The sequence below is a fragment of the Coniophora puteana genome (assembly GCF_000271625.1).
Source record: "Coniophora puteana RWD-64-598 SS2 unplaced genomic scaffold CONPUscaffold_4, whole genome shotgun sequence".
Classification (NCBI taxonomy): domain Eukaryota; kingdom Fungi; phylum Basidiomycota; class Agaricomycetes; order Boletales; family Coniophoraceae; genus Coniophora; species Coniophora puteana.
In genome coordinates this window covers 1605188-1624179 of record NW_006913056.1, presented here as the reverse complement: position 1 = coordinate 1624179, position 18992 = coordinate 1605188, and the positions used below count along the sequence as shown (strand labels likewise).

Here is an 18992-nt window from a genome sequence, read left to right as displayed (position 1 = left end):
ACATCGTTGCACTTGCATGTGCATCATGGCCGAATAACCATGTTAAATCTTTGAGAAGACGTATTGAATTTGAATCATATAAGGAAGTTCATATTTATCGTTGCCGCCTTAGGAATCAACCGCAATTTTGGCCGTCATCGTTTTGAATTTACAATGTCAAGGTAACTATAATGTACATGTTCAAGATCATAACGTTACATCATAAATGTCCACAAAAACTAAACTCAAGCGTTGTTGCGGTTGCCCATCCCCATGGTGTCCTTGGCCTTATCGAGCATAGAACCCTGCGGCCGAAATGTAAGCGAACGATCAGGTTCTAAACATTGTGGCAAACATACAGAGTTCTGGTTGGAGTTACCGCTGACAGTGTCAGTGGCCTGCTGGCCGTATGATTTCTGACCCTCGGGCTGAGCGGTCGAGGCAGCGGAGTCACCCATGCCCTTGGCTTTGTCACCAGCCTGCTCAGTCATGGACTTCTGAGAATCGGGCTGTAGTAACCATTTGAGCGTTTTAGGTTAAAGTAGAGGAGGACAAGAATACCTTAAGGTTAGACTGGGCCTTGTCGCCGGCAGATTGACGTCCGAAGTCGGTCATTGTGATAAAACTAGTTGGGTGGTGTGGTTTGGTGAAGTGGTAGTAGATACTGAGGTCGAGGGAGAAAATCGTCCTGCCTTTATACTGAGACCTCGTCTGGGGTATAGGAGCTTTCGTCTCGAATCGGTCGAGGAGTCCTCGAGGAAAGGTCGATGATGACGGTAACAATGACGAGGCTTCTCCCTGGATTCGGCAAATCACAGGTCAATCCCTGTCCATCCGCCTCTCGGATTCAGTGGTAAATTCGTGCATGCTCCGCTCGGGACTGGATCGGGCACTGAACCCCAGCCCCTGCGTCACCGCAGTCCGAAGCCTAGGTTTACTCCACCGAAGAATTGTCGGTCGGTCAGCGACCCCTTCGTATGACCTAGTTGCAAGTCAGACGGTCAGTTTGTTTCGGCACGTCAAGAACTCCGAAACCGAGGCGTCAGCTGGGGCTGTCATGATGCATCTGCAGACTAGACAAACGAGCAAAGGGTAAGCAAGGGTGTGTAAATACCGTTATGAACAATGGATGTAAGACAATACATGCCTGCGGATCCTGAACAATAAAGGGAGTACATACACGTAACTGCTAAATAAAACATAATGTGGTGGAAGATATTAATCATAATGGTCACTGTCCTTGTCGCCTTGAGCCTGACTCCTCCACTGGCTCGAGAGGGGGGTTGTCTGCGCCTTCACCGGGGGTATCAAGTGATCGCTGGTTGCGTTGATGTCGTCGTCTCGCGAAACGCAGATAGCGCGAGAAACGATTGCCTTGTGACATTGTCCGACTTCGTCTTTGTACGGCTGGATCGTCTTGCTCGAAGCCGGACTCCGAAAGCATAGCTTCAAGAGCATGAAAATCTAATCACATGACTTAGCATCGTACATCTTCTGTAGTCAAACTTGACCTATGAGACACGCACCGTGTCGACAGATTGGACATGACCCAGAAAGCTCCAGAAGCCAAGGGTCAACGCAGGTCTGATGGAACCGGTGCTTCCCTTCGCATGGCAGCACTCGTAGGTCGTCGCCGGCTTCAAAATCCACAATGCAGATAGGGCATGTTTCTCGACCAATCTGATCAGGCATCACGTCAGACTGTGACCGGTCAAGCCCAGTGCTAGCTGAAGGCCGAGGCTGGGGGTACCCAAGCTCCTGGGTTTCTCCTGACGCGGTCGATCCACCAGCTCCAAATGGTCTGTGGCGTCCAACCGGAGGCGGCACCTCTGAGCTTGGAATGGCTAGCATCTCCATCCTGTCTCCAGGTTCCGGCGCATTATGAGTAGTCTCTATGTCCTTAGGAATAGTTGCACTATGGTCATTTGGGGGATGACCAAACTTGACGATAGGGAACGTGTCCAGTATCGCCCGGCCAAGACCCTGAGCACGACTCTGGCCAACAATTACGCCTCCATGGTGGGCAGTCATGGAACCGTACCTTTCCGGATGGCGCACCGCTCTAATAGCCTACCATCGATATGAGCAAACGTTCCAAACGGACAAAATATGTGCCTACCCCAGAGATAATGACGATGCAAAACAAGGCTGATACCAGACCAGTTATAGCATACAGGATAATCCTAAGATTCAAACCATTACATTAGTCTCGCGCAAGGACCGAATGCCGAATTGTTTTCAAGACAAACATTGCAAGCCCCGTTGATTTGTGGCTACCAGAATTGCCAGAGCTGACAGTTCCAGAGCCGTTGTTGGATCCACCTGCAGTGGATCCAGTCGCGTTGTATGCGATGAGGGATCCGTACAGCCATCCCGGTTTTTCGGGACTCCCGTTGTTGAGAGACTGGTTGACGTCGGCGAACGATTGGTTTAAGCGTGTCGCGTTGAAATAGCCATAGTAGCTCTCGTTTCCGGGTCCAAACTCACCGAACTCATACTCGATGAAACTGCGCAAGACAATCGATCAGGCCGACCAGCCCACGTCCAGGGCCAATACGTACTGAGACACTTTTTCGCTTTGCGTAGCAAAGATGTCGAAGACTTGATCGAAGTTTTCGGGGTCGGCATACTCAGAGTTGATAATGCATTGCTCTGAGAAGTTAGAGTACAACAGCTGGCCGACATGTTAATTAGCTAATGAGCCTTCAAGATGATGCCCTTACAGCTGAAACTGCACCCCGGTCTCGAGCAAGGGTGAAGATGTCATCCTCCATCGATGCATTGGTTGCATTAGCATCGCAAGCAATAAGAGCTATCCATGGTGTGATAGCTGTACAGTAATGAGTGTGTGCATATGAGCGTTGTGTCAAGGAGTTCCCTTACTTGTCGAATTGAAGGCGTAATCCTCCGAGAAGTGCACCAACACGCCCTGTAATACTTAGGATACACGACACATTGGCTTGCATGAAAGAAATCACCTGGCTGACACCATTGCTGTTGTTTCCAACTAGTTGATACGAAACGTACTCCCAATCCGAGCTATGGGCATGGCATAAAGATCACGAGTAAGGCCTATCATACAACAACGCGGACAAGTGTCCTCGCACCCGTTCTGGTACCACTGGAGGTGCAGCCTTGATGAACCGTTCGCGTCCGGGCCCCGCTGGGTATCAGGGCTTGTGTCGTTTGTGGGTGTTGCCGGGATATAAGCGTTGACAATGCCAATGCTGCCAAGGAGGGCCGCGAAGAGAACACCGATCAGACAACACCTGGCTGCGATTGCCATGGCCGAAAGTAGAGGATATATGATAGGCCGGCGAGCTGGTGCTCAGACTATAGAGTGTGGAGACGGCTGGGCGCACATTCGATGATGGGCTGAGAGAGAGAAGCGTATTACCCGTGAGTAGGACACGCGCCACTCAGAAATAGCAGCACGCCGGTTGAACGTTGAGACTTGCCAGGACTGCATTTGGCGCGCAATGAAATCATTTTGATTGCCAAGGATTTGCATCCTCGGCTAATAAGATACGGGCCCCTCAGCAGTAGCTAGCAGCAACGGGTTGAATGCGAAAAGCATCGACGAATGACCATGCTTTCGTATAATCAGCATCGTATTGACCTGGTACCAGTAGTGCATAACTAGTCGACTAAAGTATCCTACAGTATCCTACGCAGAAGTACTGGTGCAAACGGAGGCGTCGAATGCACGGTGACGTCTCCCAATAAAAGGCCCGCGGCGGCTGCCGTCCAGACTCTTTGGATAATAGAGCGCTCTGAGTTCAGTATGTCCATGTGTTTCTGAGAGAAATTACAACACGATTGTGAGGGTCTACTTATACAAATTATCCATCTCAAATCAGGACAGTCAGTTACCCTCAGCAACGACCTCCTTCACCGACTCAGCGAAGATGTCGATGCCCTTCTTCAGGTCCTCTTGCGAGATGTTGAGGGGCGGGATGAACCGCACCACTTCATATACAGACGTGGTCAGGATCAACATGCCCTTCTCAATGCATTTCTTAGCAACCCGTGCAGCCATGCCCTTTGGAGCAGACGGCTGCAGAGCAACATCGTACTTGTTGTACGACGACGAAGCGAACTCAACGCCAACCATCAGACCCTGGCCACGAACATCGACAATGGTCGACTTGATGGCAGGGTCCTCGCTCAGCTTATTGAGTGCCGAGAAAAGTTCCTCAGAGCTGGGAGTGAGATAAATTTGGTTAGAAGGGTAGGTCAAGCAACGTATATTGTTACTAACCGAGCATTGACGTTCGCTAGAATGTTCTCCTCCTTGAAAGCTTGAGCAACAGCAATACCAGCGGCACAGGAAACCGCATTCCCTGCATAGGTCCCACCCTTTATTGTCTCCCTTTAGCACAGAAGCAAGAACTAGCGAGAACATTTTACCATAGAACCAGGCTTGAGCATGTCAGTAAGCTCTTTGCGGCTAACAACGGCGCTGAGTGGGAAACCGTTGGCCAGACCCTATAATACCTATAAGCACCTGCGAGACCCTGACGAACTCGACAAAAACCTTGGCCATGAGCATCATGTCCGGGCGAACACCGCTGTACTCGATGTTGAAGACCCTGCCGGTCCGACCAAAGCCGCTTTGAACCTCATCGACGATCAGGAGTATGTCATGCTTGTCGCAGATCTCCCGCAGGCCGCGAAGGAACGCGTGAGGTGCAGGGACATATCCACCTTCCCCGATGACAGGCTCGATAATTATGGCAGCGGTATCCTTGGGCGCGGTTTGCTGTTGAAGGACAAGTTCAAGCTGATAAAGCGAGAGGCGAACTAGCTCCTCCTCGCTCGTGTCTTTCGGCACACCGAGCTGGTGCCAATATGGGAATGCCGTGCCATAGACACCGGGCTGCGGGACCCAATTTGTTATACGTGAACGTTGCTAAATGACCATTGTGGTACACACGCACCATCAACGGCATGAAGCCTTCACTGTATGCCGTCTTGCTCTTGGTAACCGCCATAGCTCCATATGTACGGCCGTGATAGGCGCCTTGAAAATAAGGAAGCCACGCAAGCGTGAATAGTCTTGTTGTCGAGTTGCAAGATGTTGATGGAACGATTACGTACCCTGCATTGAAATGATGTTCTGTTTCCCAGTGATGAACCGGGCCATCTTAATTGACGCCTCAACGGCCTCTGAGCCAGAGTTCCATAAGAAAAACGAGTCAAGAGACGGATCGGGCATCATGGGCAGGAGCTTCTCAATCAAGCGAAGGTACGTCGAGTGGAAAGAGATGCTGCACTAGAATACAAGAGATGAAGATTAGCATGGAAGTGTATTGTGGCGTTATAAAAACGTACTTGACTGTGGACCAGATTCATGCACTGGTCTGCGGCTGCTTGGCTGACCTTGGGATGACAGTGACCTACGTGTTTACATACGTCAGAAAGCAAAAAGAACTGATACACTGAGATACTGACCAAGGTTCGTCACGCCGATACCACAGCTGAAATCAAGCATGCGATGTCCATCTTCAAATTGCACATAGGAGCCTTCGCCCTTGGTCATGACCCGGTCGGTGAGGCGGCCGACGCCTTTAGTTACATGGCGTTGACCGAAGGCGGGGAGCTGGTCGGACGAAGTGGCCATGCATCTTGCACCTGCCAAGCGCGAAGCACTGCAAGAGACACCGAGCGGCGGCCTTCCATGGTGAGCGATGACCGACAAAGTGTAAAAGGCAATCTATGACGTACGGTGCGGGGATATGACGAACGCAAGTACGGAGCGACGATTTCGCAAGAGACGACATGTCTGAAAGCTAGGGGACTCTACCAGAGAGGTTTCTTTGTATCCAGACGATCCGGGGCAGGAAGTCCAGTGAACGAGGGGCCAAAACAGCCAACAGCAAGAGGATATATACTCCACACTTTCGATCACAAGTGACGTCCACGAGCCAAACTCTCTTGCCGAAACGACGTGGGAACCTCATAAGCGAGCCTCTTTCCCATTAGCCGGTGCCTCTCGGTCCCTTTAGGCGAGCCGTATCAGATTGGGCCCTACATCATGGGAAGCAAACACAACGTCAACGTGCGGACAGTGTATACAACTTGATCTCTTTTCAATATCTGTTACCGCTTGTGCCTTGTCGGACAACTCCCTATCGTGACAATCATCTACCAAGCTAAGCGAGGGCGCAAGAAACTATGATGTCCGTAGTATGCGACAGTAACTTGCCGAGCCCGCACTCGTGTCGACTCCTCAGAGCAGCACACCAAGCGGGGCGAGGCCATCAAAACCACTGTACTTGTCGTATACCAGCTGTCCTCGGAGATATGTTTGCTGCACGACCCCAAAAAGTGTCATGCCCTCATATGCAGATAGCTTGTTTTTGAAAGCAAGAAGAGCCGCCCGGACCTGATCGGTGAAAGTCATTCTCCGTTCTACCATTGAGCTTAATATTTAGCCGGGAGCCTACCTTGAACTGTTCCTCGGAGTCCCATATGACAAAGTCTCCATCATAACCGACCTTGAGTTGACCTTTCGATGCTGAAAGCCCAGCATGTTCTGCCGTCTTCACACAGGTCCACCGAATGATTTGCGCCAGTGAAACCCCGTGTTTTCGTCCCTCAGTCCACAGCAAGCTTAGGCCCAATCCCAAGCTATTGATCCCTCCCCAAGCACCCATGATGTCTCCCGTGTCAAGTTTCTTGAGTTCAGTGACGCATGGACTGTGATCAGACACGACGCAATCGATTACACCGTCGAGAAGGGCTTGCCAGATCAGGTCTCGGTTATTTCGGTCACGAACCGGGGGACAGCACTTGAACTCTGGATGGCCATTAGGAATGTCGTCAGAGGAGAGACAAAGATAGTGAAAGCAAGTTTCCACAGTCAGTTGGAGCCCCTTAGCCTTCGCTGCCCTGATCAACGGGAGGGCCGAAGCTGCCGATAGGTGGACGATGTGACAGCGTAGAGATGGGTATGATTCTTGAAGGCGCGTGATGAGGGCAATGGCGTTGGTCTCCAGCTCCTGGGGCCTCGAGTTCAAAAAGGTTGCATAGGCTGTGTTACTTCCGTTCTCTGCGGGTGATTCAGAAGCGGTCTCGAGCTCAGCGTGGAATAGGAGTGTCGTGCGTTCGCCCTTGAAAGCAGCACAATGTAAGCAGGTGGTCTGTGTGCACCAAATCGAGACATACTTGAAGCTCCTTCATGTGTCCGTGTAAGTCTGATTCATTCACACAAGGAAATTCCTTCACCGTTATCAGCATCTGAGGATAGCTGAGTACAAAAGTGTGGCACCTCAACACCGCTTTCAATCAAGAAACACTTGAAGCCTTTTACGCCAGCTGCCACGAGGGGCTTTAAGCTTTCCTAGATAACATGAGGCTCTAATGAGATGTATTCAGCCAATAAAATGATGATTATATTCACCTGATTGCCTGGGATTACACCTCCCCAAAAAGCGACATCACTCCAACACTGACCCTTTGCAGTGTCCCTTTTGATCTGCAGATGTTCCACAGTTGTTGTGGGCGGAATGGAGTTCAGGGGCATGTCAACGACCGTAGTCACACCACCCGAGACTGCAGCGCGAGTCCCGGTCCAGAACCCTTCCCACTCTGTTCGACCAGGTTCGTTGAGGTGAACATGAGCACTGTGAGATCATAATTATTAGCTTCCAGGGGACAAGCAATAACAGGATCGCTCACTCCACGAGCCCGGGAAGGACTAGCTTATCGCCAGCATCAATATGACGACAAGAGGATGCTGACCCGTTGGGTTCATACTGATGACGGATCTCAGAGATTTTGCCAGATGTCTCGTCAATCACGATGGTGGCAGCAGTTGGCCGATCTAAGTCAGGGAGAAGTACGCGTCTTCCAGTCACCAACAGCGAATTAGTGGACATCACGGGCACGAGTGATTTATCTGGAATAATGCTGTGGTGTACCATGAATAACAGTCAATGTTAATGGCTATGGAAAAGTACGTGAAGGAGGACTGACTGTGAACAAGTTCAGAGAAAAGTGACAGAACAACTGCTATCTAGGTACGTGATAGGCCGGGGATGCCATGATTGAGTTCACCAATTTCTGGGTCCGTGACGCGCATTTGAGCGGGATATCACAATGTCAAGCCTCCGTCAATTTGAGTCAGCGCGCCGCAGATAAAGCTTAAAGCTCCAGCCTGAATTCATGGGCCGAGCATGATGCATGAGGCCAGCCATTCGCAAGTATATGTTGCCTGGCATCGCATTTGGAGGGATTGTCAAGTTCATAAGAGAAAGGGAGTACTTTGCTTGTTGTATTTGTTGAATATATGCCACGTGGGGAAAACCAACACGATCATGAGCGCTTATTGACATTCCTGCCCCATCGTATCGCGTCCGAGCAAGCACGTTTGCTTGCCGAACCCCGTCCTCTTATGAAGTTTTCAATCTGACACCACCAGCCACGCCTAGCTCACGAAAATGTCACAAGACGGCCATGAAACCGCGGAAGCCATCCAGGATGCGAAGGATGCGAGCCCAAGCGTCACCGTAAGCACCGAGCCCTTGTCGGCAAACTTAGACGTCGCAGAGCCCGAGGCAGTCACTTCGCCCCTCGATTCCTTACTGTCCCCGAAGATACCCTCCTTCCCCGAAAATCAACCTGCAGAATCGATCAGGGACTCGACCAACGAATCCACATTCACCGACGATGACTTACGCTTCTCGACTGTCACCCTCTCTAGGCGCTCAAGCACCAGGTCACTTGTCATCACATCGCCGCCACCTCAGAGCCCTGAGGTCGATCGCGCCGTGTCGCAGGCATCAATACCAAGACGGAGTATACCAAAGCACCCCACACACAAGAAGTCAGCATCAGCCGCGACGGTCAATATCCAGACGCCAGAACTGTCTTCGTCCGTGTTTGATCAGGTCGGTGTCGTTCAGCGATACCAGGACGAGCACGATGTCGATAAGCTACGCGCCAACACAGAAGGTCAGAATCAGATACGCGTAGAATTCGAGCGTCTACACAGGGAGAGGCGGAAGACGACGGATTCTGGACGCGACTTGGCAGTCGACTGGGGTAAGTCGTCTACCTTGCTCTGGACTTGCACACGAATGCTGACCACTGATCATAAGACTTCTGGGGAGAGGTCATATCAGGTATGAGCCTGAATGTTTCTGTATTGTATATTATTTCTCAATGGGTGCAGATTATCAGGCATTTGCGGCTTCAAAGCCTGTACAGTTGGCGAAATCGATTGAGATGGGCATACCCGCCACTCTACGTGGCATGATGTGGCAGTTAATGTAGCCAATAGCGCCCTCTAAGAACTGGCTCCTCGTCACTTACATATGAGCTAGGGCAGGATCGAAAGATGCAAAACTCGAGGCGACTTACTTGGGTTTATTGAAGGAGAGAAGTCCACATGAGAAGGCCATCACGCGAGACTTGGGGCGTACATTCCCTCACCATGAGTTTTTCACCGATGGACAAGGCATCGGCCAAGAGAACCTGTTCAACGTTCTCAAAGCATACTCACTGTCAGTAATGGTGCAACTGGCCGTTTTGTTCCATATTCTTAAATAACCTCAGGTACGACCCTCAAGTTGGCTACTGTCAAGGCCTCCCATTTATCGTCGCCATCCTGCTGCTTAACGTACGTGATGTTGGATCTACTTCCCCTTCCTCTCACCCTCCATGGATTACAGATGCCGGATGAAGAGGCATTCTCCTTACTCGTCAGGTTCATGCAATCCTATAATCTACGAGGACACTTCTTACCTGAGATGCCCACACTCCAATTACGGCTAGTAAGCAGCTTTAGAACATAAAGTTTCCAGTTAGCACTAACATCCAGTAGTATCAGGTATTACATTCAACTTACTTCAAGTGTCTACCCAGACTTTCACCCAGTTTGACCGTCTCATAGAAGATATCCTTCCTGCACTACACCTGCACTTTCTCCGTCAGGGCATTAAGTCCAGCATGTACTGCTCGCAGTGGTTCTTGACGCTATTTAGCTATCGGTGCCTCTTTCTTCCGCCTGTGTTTAGTCCAAGGCTCATGTTCCTGTCGCAAGCTTCCCTCTAGATGTTGTCTTTCGGATATATGACAATTGCCTCGCGAGTGGCATCGACGCTATCTTTGCCTTCGGCATCGTTCTTCTGCAGAAGAATGAGGATGCTCTCCTTGCGCTGAAGTTTGATGACATATTGGCCTTCCTCAAAAACCGGGTCTTTGATCAATACCAGGTGCGCGTGCACTCTACGGTACAATATTGCGAAGGGTGAACTCCCATACCGCTAGCTGGAGTCGGGCGAGGCACACGATGACGCTCACAAGGCTACATACAATGCGGACGCGTTTGTCACGGATGCCATTTCACTGAAGATCACGCCATTCATGCTTCAGGCGTACGCACACGAGTACGAGGATTTGGTTCGGACACGCGATGCGCATGCAACCGAAATGGATGGATTACGGAACCAAAACCGCACGTTGATGGCTCACGTGTAAGTCACTGATTGTATGCAACAACTCCCAATGCCTATTGCTTGCCATCGCAGGAAACAGCTAGACGATGATCTCGCACAACTCAACTCGGAACATGTTGAAGTTCTTGTACGCCGATCAATCTTCTCGGGTACTCATCCTTCTTTAACCTTCATGCAGAACCAACTGGTTATGGCACGGCTCAAAAATGAAGAAATGGAAGAGGAGCTCGTCCGCTATAAGCTATTGTGAGCAACGCAATACTTCCTAAAGAATTCTTTAACCGTGAACTTCTGGATTGAAGGTACGCGGAAGCAATGCATGAAAGTGCAGACGCCATGTCGTCGCATCGCCTCTCATCCCCAATGCCCCAGATTAATAAAAGGACGTCATGATCGCTGATCGCTCTCTTTTTCCTTCAATCCACAACAATCCCGCTAGCGAATGTTCGTCATGCGCATGCATGATTATATATGTGAGACGCTAAAGACTACATGATTGCGTACACGTGCAAGGCTGTATAATACATTGAATACCAATAGTCTGCCGATCTGTTTATTTCTGCAGCCCAGAAACAAGTTGGATCTGCGCCAACAATTAATCAGCTGAGCATGGTGAAGAGTCAAGCTTAACATACTTCCTCTTTGGTAATGGTTCTGAGCTGGCCCGGGGATGTAGCCTTGCCCACTGCAGCGCTGGCAGCAACCTGGGCAGTGCGAAGAACCGAGGAGCTATTGGCGACCCAATAGCGAATTTCGTCTGGGATAACTTCAATGATGGAAACACGGGGATCGTTTGAATCGCCGGTGTGGACACCATCCTTAAGATCACCGAAGTAGGCAGTGAGCCTGCGGCATAGTTAGCGACTTTATGTCAACAAGAGTTTTGTGTCGAAAATTCATACATCGAAGACCAATGCTTCTTGACCAAATCCCTGTCCTGTGAGAGTCTTGCCTTGCCCGAGAACGAGGCCCAGTCGGTGGAAGAGGGATCGCAGAAACTAACGTTCACGTGGGAGTCGTTCTGAATCTCCGGAAACTTGTGGGATGCATTGTTGGCGATGAAGAGCAGCGTGACTTGGTTTTCGCTTGTGGCTGCGAGTATTATAAGCCACATCAACATGACTACATGCAAGAAAAGACATACGAGCACAAGGGATCATGGCACGGGAATGTAGGTTCCCGTCGACGTCACGGGAAGTAAGCATACCAGTTTTAGCTTCCTTCACGACGCCTTGAAGGTCTATTCAAGTGGATTAATTGAGCATACCACTGACATCCGAGTCAGAACCTACCAGTTATCTTCTGTTGAGGGCCTATGTCGGTGTTCTCTGCGATGCGGGAGTAAGTGTCGAGCTCTGGGTTGGCCATGTTGATTATATTGGTTGACGGTGATGACAATGATGAAGAGGAGTGAAGAGGGCGCTAAGTATTGGGTCGAGATGCCAGTGCTCTGCTCGTCCCGACGTTCTTATACAGTTGGTGGCTTGGTTCTCTCTGGTGACGTCGAGTTCAGGAGACTGTGACGTCAACCACTACTCCTAGAGATTCCTTAACAGGGACTCCACCGCCTCGATCATGATGCATTCCATTTACATGAGATCGGCGTTCGGGAACATTCGTCTACAGACATCGTGTATCGTCTTGGGTTTGACGTTCTGAAATGTAAGCATATTATACAACATTCAACGATACATACTGTACGAGTCCTTCAAGTAAAGACATCCAACATCCGCTCAAGTACGTCTATCCGTTGGTAGTTGGTTTCTGTGCTTTGGAGTCTCTCCTAATGCTCATGGGGATCACGCTGCAGATGACTCTGGGGGCACCTCATTTGCTTCCCATGTCCCCGGGACCAGTGCGATAGGAAGAAGCCACGTCGCCGTAAGGACCACACCAAAACCTATCATTCAACAGAAAACAACCTCGTCAGCTCTCACTAATACTATGGTAAGTAGAATGTGCGTCCTCACCTTTGTCAAAGGCCTTAATCTTGGACCAGCTCCAAGCGACAAAGCCACCCAAGTAGCCAAGGTAGGGCGCAAGGCGCCGCAAAATGGACACCGCAGGGTGGAACTGGGGTGGGATGATCGCCATTGGGATGTGGTCAATGAGCCACTGGAGGGCAGAAGTAATGAGCGCCGCTCGTTTCGCCGCCTCTAACTGTTTATTATTGAGAATGTCGAGTACCGGAGGGGGGAGGTAGCTGCAACACATTGTCTAAGTTGCATGGTCTCGGAACTTTGTGATATTGAACGTACATTCTGAAGCCCCACCATGTCGCCTCCAATGACACCCTGGTCGTCGAAGGTATCCACACACGATACTCACTAGGCTTAGGCTGTGGTAAAGATGTATGTGGAGCATTTGTTTTCTCATTTGTAGCATCCGCCGACGGCGCCTTCTGGGGAACAATTTCCGTGCGAGATCTGGAGTGGGCTGGCCTCACCGTACGAGACCTAGATGGCGTTGAGGACCTTTCTGTCCTGGAATTGGAATGCCCTGATGACGCATCTGACCTTGACCTAGCTAAAGGCGATGATGGTATTGATCTAGGCTTGGATCCCGGCCCAATGGTGGATGAACTGGGCGTTTCTTTGCCCTTCCGTGATCGAGCTCGCGCAAGCGCTTCGCCTTTGAGCTTCTTCAGGTACATAGCGTACGCAAAGTTCTCCGGCCTGCGTGACTTTTCGCCGTTCTTATCAATAGAGACAATCTCAGACTGCGCGACTTCGACTTCAGAGCTTGCGTCTGGCTCAAGCGGCGCCGTAAACATGACCGAGGAGTTGTCATCGATGTCTTCAAGCCCGCTTTCGAGAGGCGGAGCAGGTGACCCATCTGTCTTGGTGGGTGGGGCTGCTACCTTTTTCGACGGTTGCCGAAGACGTTCAAGTACTTCCCAGACAGATTGACGGCCTCTCTCCAGCGATCCGTTCATCACACTCGCAGAAGAGAGGAATGCAATGAACCGCGAATCTTCTGCTGATGGTGCAACTGAGGTAGCTGGGGTAAAAGTGCCCTGCTCACTAGCCTCGACGGTAAATGGTAACGAAGGTTCAGAAGATGAGGCTACAGACGGAGCGGTGGGCTGGGGTGTGTCAGGTTCAGCAGGGTTAGTCACTGTAGGTGGTGATCGAGGTGTAAGAGAGAAAGATGAGGCCGCGGCTGGCAGTAAACCGATCATCGCCTGAATCCTACGGGCAAGCGTCTCGGGTTCAAGAGTTTCGGGATCAGACTCGTTTCCTGGTGTGATGGTTCCGTTATCAGGTGGGGTGTTAGGCACGCCTGCACCCGGGGCGGGAAGATCCTGAGGCTCATTAATCGTCACCGATCCGGTAGTAGGCACGACATCGTCGTTCGCAAACCACGAAGGAGGAGGGAAAATGACTTTCTCCTCCCTACCATTGCGAGCTAATCTCAGGAACCGGTTAACAGCGGAAAGCTTTGCCTTGGGTATGGCGGGAGGAGCTTGGGCTATGGCTGTAGATGACGATGCTTCCGTAGTTGCTTCTGCTTTGCTCGAAGATCTCGACAGGCGAGGCAGAAGAGAGGACGAGGATGGCTGTATCTCGGTTGTATCAGTAGACATGGTGGCAGTCGACGTCTTGTTTGTTTGCTCGTCAGTGACATCAGCTCATTGGTAAATTGGGGTGATCAGTGGCTGTGCAAAGAAAGGATTGCTCACTAAACAACGAAATTCTAAACCTTTGCTTCTATCATACCTTTATGACGGGGACTGATAGCGCCACACTGAATAGCCACAGCCTAACACGGAGCCCAGAGACGACCATAAACGGGACTTCTAGAATAGAAATATTATAAAATGAACAAGAAATGATATTCTTGGGCAAGTGTTTTTATGACCCGCGGTGAAGGACGTGGCATGTGAAGTAACATGTGCACCGTATTTCTTTGAACGATACCCCTACTATATATTGATGCATAGCATCCAATCTAGCGAATACGGATCTGTGATAAATTATGATAAATTGGTTAGGCGCAACGCATACCGTGGTCGCTGGCTCCTAGTACTATTCAAGAGGAAGCAGCAGGGCGCTGACAATCCTCACAGCTAGTAAAGGCATCATAGCCGAGAATAGCCATATTCGAGAGCAACGGCGTTGTTTGTTTCTTAAACTATGTCTTATAGTAAGAATGGTTAGGTCCAATGCATCTCGCTGTCGCAGCGATTCTGAAGTTGACTGGTGACACCGTATGTCTAAAAACAATATATCGTGCCATCAGATTGCTCATGAGTCATAAGCTGATCAAACGTACTCATACAAATCCTGAACTTGTGCACCTTCCATGACCACGACGTCACCCTAAGATAGTTGAGTGCTGTGTAATGGGAAAAGGTGATTTACCTACATGTCGCAATGTTAATGTTAAATCTATCTGTGATGACCGTTTCTCTCTCTGTTGGCTGTTCTTCATACGGAAGTGCATGTATGCCATTGAGCCTAGGGAAAGGGAAGCTACAACAGGACCTAAGCCTATCTCGCTGTCACTGTGAAACTTCTCGAGAAATTGGTATCGGTACATATGACACTGGTTTCCCACTCACAGACATCTTCTGACTCTCCATATACGCGGCTGTCAGAATTTCGTTGAAAGGCACTTCGCAACCCAGAGCTTTTTGCGTGCGTTCCTTGATTATAGCAAGAGCCGCTATAACACTCTTGCTGGCTTTGTCGAATGGGACGGTCTGGCCCGTTCCGCTCACGTACTGAAATACATCAGCAAGTAGGCGAGAAACGAAATGGGATCAAATACTTGATAAGGCTCTCCCGCTAAAACGGTAAGAATTAGTTGAGCATTCAAGATCCATAACGTATATGTCGAAGCGTACAGTTTTGAGAGAAGTAGTTTGTAAGCATTGGTCCGCGCACTGTGTGGCATTATTTTAAAGAGAACGAGGCATGAAGCATGAACGACCATACGTCTGTGCTAGTGCAAGTCAGATAATAGTTACAGAAAAAATGATCGATGGTGCAAAGGCTCACGGTTCTCAACGCATAACGTCGTAACTCAAGGCCGCCAGATTTGGCTTCTTCTTGATACAACCTGAATGCTTCATTGGCCCTACTATTTGCTCGAGGATTACCAAGGACGAGATGGATCTTCCCTCTAAAACCGAGTTTACGAAGTTGTATTGGAAGTGGAAGGACCAGGCTATTACCTATTCATCGGAAGGACATATGTGAGTCGGTGTATCGCTTCATCCCTGCCGTCGATTGTACTGTGAATTATAGCCGGGCGTTCGCTACGAATGCCTGTGCAGTATACGTATAAGAGTGTTGTCGAAACAGACGTGAACAATTTGACCTGAATATCGCCCAATTTCCGCGTGCATTATGGGCCTGGAAGGTCTTTGCAACCAGAACTCGTGGGGAGCCATGGATCGGTCCTCAACTTGATGTTCTTTCTGTTCAATTGTTCAGACCTACCTTAGTAAAGGTTTCGTGAACACGTGCTCACATTACAATGGGGACATTTCCAGCACTTCCAGTCTGATCTGCAGGCCAATCTTCCACAACCTTTACAGTGCCAACCCTTGCTGAACGGTAGTCCAGTTGCAATGCCATCAGGTGCTTCCGATATCAAGGATGGCTTGAGATTTGCTAGTGATATATTCGGGTGTGTTGGGGAAATGAGTTGGAGAAACGACTCGCTGTAGTCGAGGATGGTAGGGGACCCGCCGTGTTTCAACGTCCAAAATGCACCACAGCAAGGATTTAGACATATCCACCCCTGTTTATAGACGGATGGGCTGGTTTTCATACAATCGATGCACAGTTCCTCATCCCGAAAGCGAAACCTCCTGAAGGCATTCGTTCTCAGTGATACCTCATCTCCTTGATATTAGATGCACATACTTGCCGGGACTAACGATAGTAGAGCTAGGTTTCTCATTGTGATGCAGGAAGTTGCTGACAGAGTTCGTTGCACCAGCCTCTATTAGGAGATAGTCAGTACAAAGTTCTGTCGTTCAGATCAGATCCTTAGCAGGATGGTCAGAACTCACCATCAGCATAGGGACTGGATGTCCACCATGGGTCACCTTGCTCTTCGCACCACTGAAACGCAAACTTCCAGCGAACGACGCTTTGATTGTCGGTGGAGGGCGCCTCATACTCCGCTGCTCAAGGTTAGTCTTTCAAAGTAAGGTAACTGGGCATTATACACACCCCAGGCATATGGAATCCAGAAGAAACCGAGGACAATGTAAGGGTAAACGGAGCCAGGAGTAGATAAGTCGTATGGAAACTTGTCGTACTTGTCATCTGCTAACAAAACAAGAGGTCTGCTTTCTTCGTAATTTCTCATCAGCGCTCGCACAGATCTGTCGGTAATCTTTTGGTCGCCTGCGAGCTGGTGGCGGGCGCCGACCCGAGACTGAAGGACGCTTTCTGACTTTCCACCCCTGGGCATGGGTGAATGAGTGCGTCACATGCAAGAGTCTGCATCTCACACACCCATGAGATACAATGAATCTTCCTCCTAAATGGAAAATATCTCGCCTGTGGATATAGACTCAGCACAGAGTATAACATGTGACAGCATACGTACTCCGAGCCAAAGGCACTGAGAAGATAACCTTTGACAAGGCCATCCGAACTGTAAACACCGCTCTGATAGCTACGAAAATAGTCCAGTGTTTCACAGATTTCTTGGCGTGACTGTGATTGACTGTAAGGACGGTTGCAAGGTCATAAGTAAAGAATCTTACCGTAGCCCAGATGGGCGGCTCGCGAGACAGAGGCGGCCTTTGAGGCGCTTTAAAGCTAAGTCTGTTCTCTGAGCGTTTACGGATGGCGCTCGCAACAGAAGATAGTCGCTGTCGTTTCGAGCGTGTCGGTTTGCTATGCAAGGTAAAAGAAGCGCTTGTTTCCTCTGTCTTGACCGTCATCTCTTTCATATTCATTTGCTGAAAACGAGGACGGGTGAGCTCGGCTTTCTCTAGCACATGTCCTGCGCGAGTCTCCTGATAGGCATGAGGAACATATGTTTGTACAGAATTTGGGCGAGGGGTTCGATCTGGGTGTTGATGGTCTACATGGGGCGCCGAGGGTAAGCAAACTGTCTGTTGCTCTACAGAAACACGAGACATTGGTGGAACAGTTCGGCAGATAGCTGGAAGCCTCTTTGCTGCCTCAAGCCTTTTGGTTAATATTTCATCTGGCTTGAGTAGAAGAAAAACTCACGTACGTCTGAGGGAATCTCACGCATCGCACCCTCTAAAGAATGGGAAATTGACTGATGAGAACTTTTGGACAAGGTAAGTTCTTTAACCGACGGTCTCATCTTGACTCCAGGAGTGCGTACTGCCTGACCGGACGCAAGTTCTCCTATACTATCATTGACTTGAATACGTGGCATCAGGGAGGCCGCACGCGTCTTGGCTTTCTTCTTGCCTGCAGAAAGACCACTGGTGGGCGCCCTATCCATATGCGGGATATTTGTGCCTAGGCTACGTCCGGACTGTGCCCCCGGTGCCCTTCCATCAATAGAACGTGAGGGTATCGATATCATGCAAGTTCTAGCGCCGGTAAATGCTGAGGTTTCTTGTGACTCGTTGGGTAGTGCGGCAACTGCAATTTTTCCTTGGGGAGGTGAAATGAATGTCTTCCCCGCCGGCTGCGTTGTAGAAGACCGCCCTCGCCGTCTTTGTGGCAATGAGACTGTCATCCGAGATTTATCCTGCTTCCTAGATGAAGCTGGTTCCGGCGAATTACAGTGGGTTACTGTTATTCGCGATGTGGCTGCTGGCTGAGATTTATTTGGCTTGTCTGTTAAATGTCTATCCGGTTGGCCGTCAAGCGCTATTTCAGCAACCCCTCGCACTCTCGATCCGCCTCCTGCCTTGTTTTTCGGTGGCTTAGCAGAAAGCACCAGCTTCCGTGCTGCGACGTGGGTACTAACTATTGTTTCGACATGACTTTTATCACTTGACCTTGAAGTTGATTTATTTGTATTTGGCTTAGACATCGGTGGGGGCTCCAGTATCGCAGATATGTCCACATCAGAAGCTACCTGTCGGCCATTTCCTGAAAACCGTGTCTGAGTGGATGAACATTTGCACATAACAATAACGCTCACTTTCAAGCAAGCTCGAACTTGCGCGCAACTTCTGTGCCCGCCGACGTCTCGTTCTATTGTTGCTTAGATTGCTTCGCGGGCTCTTCTTGCCTTTGGGTTGTTTGTTATCGTCGTGACGGCGCGTGAGTCGGTCGTTTGGAAAGGCCTGTCCTGGATTTATCGTCCCCCAGTGTCGCATAAGCTCCCTAGTGGCCGCTTGCTCCTCGCCATCGCGTAGATGGCAAAAGAACTTGAGAAATGTTTTTATGGTAGAGTCGGATGGTTGCGTGCCAATTACAGAGAACGCATGTTCGGACCACTTCTGAATGATGCGGCGAGCCTGAATGTCAAGTACAGCAGGTCTGATGTAAGACGATCCGAGGTGTCAGGACTTACCTTGTCGTCATCTTTCACGTCTGCTACGAAGGCAGCATACAGGTGAATTGTCTCTGTCCGACGGGAATCTTTGAC

At 49.9% G+C, this 18992-nt stretch overlaps 7 protein-coding genes across 7 annotated transcripts; 1 reads left to right on the top strand and 6 right to left on the bottom strand.

Moving 5' to 3' along the window:
• Positions 1 to 338: 338 nt before the first annotated feature.
• Positions 339 to 3320, bottom strand: CONPUDRAFT_81157 (uncharacterized protein). The gene is made up of 10 exons (XM_007768341.1): positions 3087 to 3320; positions 2958 to 3018; positions 2863 to 2908; positions 2703 to 2809; positions 2541 to 2653; positions 2229 to 2486; positions 2099 to 2162; positions 1506 to 2049; positions 541 to 1443; positions 339 to 488 (listed from the first exon to the last, which is right to left on the bottom strand). The coding sequence occupies exons 1-9, from the start codon at positions 3263 to 3265 to the stop codon at positions 1211 to 1213; spliced, it is 1605 nt and encodes a 534-aa protein (XP_007766531.1). The 5' UTR covers positions 3266 to 3320; the 3' UTR covers positions 339 to 488; positions 541 to 1210.
• Positions 3321 to 3844: 524 nt separating this feature from the next.
• CONPUDRAFT_51658 (acetylornithine aminotransferase) lies at positions 3845 to 5602 on the bottom strand (the record flags this gene model as incomplete). The annotated part of the gene is made up of 8 exons (XM_007768106.1): positions 3845 to 4181; positions 4241 to 4338; positions 4390 to 4467; positions 4517 to 4858; positions 4920 to 5002; positions 5080 to 5254; positions 5314 to 5378; positions 5434 to 5602. 8 exons carry the CDS (start codon positions 5600 to 5602, stop codon positions 3845 to 3847), a joined length of 1347 nt encoding a protein of 448 aa, XP_007766296.1.
• Positions 5603 to 6065: 463 nt separating this feature from the next.
• On the bottom strand, positions 6066 to 8187 carry CONPUDRAFT_121437 (allantoinase). The gene is made up of 7 exons (XM_007768746.1): positions 7960 to 8187; positions 7663 to 7893; positions 7385 to 7607; positions 7253 to 7324; positions 7150 to 7203; positions 6429 to 7094; positions 6066 to 6367 (listed from the first exon to the last, which is right to left on the bottom strand). The coding sequence occupies exons 2-7, from the start codon at positions 7860 to 7862 to the stop codon at positions 6212 to 6214; spliced, it is 1371 nt and encodes a 456-aa protein (XP_007766936.1). The 5' UTR covers positions 7863 to 7893; positions 7960 to 8187; the 3' UTR covers positions 6066 to 6211.
• Positions 8188 to 8423: 236 nt separating this feature from the next.
• Positions 8424 to 10835, top strand: CONPUDRAFT_52687 (RabGAP TBC; the record flags this gene model as incomplete). Its single annotated transcript, XM_007768164.1, has 12 exons — positions 8424 to 9027; positions 9084 to 9107; positions 9158 to 9254; positions 9309 to 9488; positions 9541 to 9604; positions 9657 to 9758; positions 9850 to 9974; positions 10028 to 10205; positions 10261 to 10460; positions 10515 to 10569; positions 10621 to 10688; positions 10745 to 10835. The coding sequence occupies 12 exons, from the start codon at positions 8424 to 8426 to the stop codon at positions 10833 to 10835; spliced, it is 1788 nt and encodes a 595-aa protein (XP_007766354.1).
• A 160-nt stretch (positions 10836 to 10995) lies between these two features.
• Positions 10996 to 11810, bottom strand: CONPUDRAFT_152115 (uncharacterized protein; the record flags this gene model as incomplete). Its single annotated transcript, XM_007768745.1, has 5 exons — positions 10996 to 11025; positions 11078 to 11288; positions 11345 to 11534; positions 11587 to 11682; positions 11735 to 11810. 5 exons carry the CDS (start codon positions 11808 to 11810, stop codon positions 10996 to 10998), a joined length of 603 nt encoding a protein of 200 aa, XP_007766935.1.
• Positions 11811 to 12241: 431 nt separating this feature from the next.
• Positions 12242 to 14028, bottom strand: CONPUDRAFT_152114 (uncharacterized protein; the record flags this gene model as incomplete). The annotated part of the gene is made up of 3 exons (XM_007768744.1): positions 12242 to 12342; positions 12413 to 12645; positions 12701 to 14028. 3 exons carry the CDS (start codon positions 14026 to 14028, stop codon positions 12242 to 12244), a joined length of 1662 nt encoding a protein of 553 aa, XP_007766934.1.
• Positions 14029 to 14374: 346 nt separating this feature from the next.
• CONPUDRAFT_121427 (uncharacterized protein) lies at positions 14375 to 18806 on the bottom strand. The gene is made up of 19 exons (XM_007768743.1): positions 18543 to 18806; positions 17652 to 18490; positions 17173 to 17591; positions 17013 to 17122; positions 16919 to 16963; positions 16631 to 16866; positions 16468 to 16581; positions 16319 to 16397; positions 15921 to 16263; positions 15768 to 15867; positions 15622 to 15715; positions 15446 to 15569; positions 15383 to 15389; positions 15292 to 15330; positions 15216 to 15232; positions 15007 to 15168; positions 14811 to 14957; positions 14718 to 14764; positions 14375 to 14658 (listed from the first exon to the last, which is right to left on the bottom strand). The coding sequence occupies exons 3-19, from the start codon at positions 17551 to 17553 to the stop codon at positions 14577 to 14579; spliced, it is 2127 nt and encodes a 708-aa protein (XP_007766933.1). The 5' UTR covers positions 17554 to 17591; positions 17652 to 18490; positions 18543 to 18806; the 3' UTR covers positions 14375 to 14576.
• Between the last annotated feature and the right edge of the window lie 186 nt (positions 18807 to 18992).

Coding starts and splice junctions, on each gene's coding strand:
- CONPUDRAFT_81157 (XM_007768341.1), bottom strand. CDS start 3,265: ATGGCAATCGCAGCCAGGTGTTGTCTGATCGGTGTTCTCTTCGCGGCC. Junction 2,909..2,957: donor ACAGCAATGGTGTCAGCCAG/GTGATTTCTTTC, acceptor TAAGTATTACAG/GGCGTGTTGGTGCACTTCTC. Junction 2,654..2,702: donor ACCGGGGTGCAGTTTCAGCT/GTAAGGGCATCA, acceptor CATGTCGGCCAG/CTGTTGTACTCTAACTTCTC.
- CONPUDRAFT_121437 (XM_007768746.1), bottom strand. CDS start 7,862: ATGTCCACTAATTCGCTGTTGGTGACTGGAAGACGCGTACTTCTCCCT. Junction 7,325..7,384: donor GTGTAATCCCAGGCAATCAG/GTGAATATAATC, acceptor CATGTTATCTAG/GAAAGCTTAAAGCCCCTCGT. Junction 7,204..7,252: donor TGATTGAAAGCGGTGTTGAG/GTGCCACACTTT, acceptor ATAACGGTGAAG/GAATTTCCTTGTGTGAATGA.
- CONPUDRAFT_121427 (XM_007768743.1), bottom strand. CDS start 17,553: ATGTCTCGTGTTTCTGTAGAGCAACAGACAGTTTGCTTACCCTCGGCG. Junction 16,867..16,918: donor AGATTCATTGTATCTCATGG/GTGTGTGAGATG, acceptor ACCCATGCCCAG/GGGTGGAAAGTCAGAAAGCG. Junction 16,582..16,630: donor CTGGATTCCATATGCCTGGG/GTGTGTATAATG, acceptor AACCTTGAGCAG/CGGAGTATGAGGCGCCCTCC.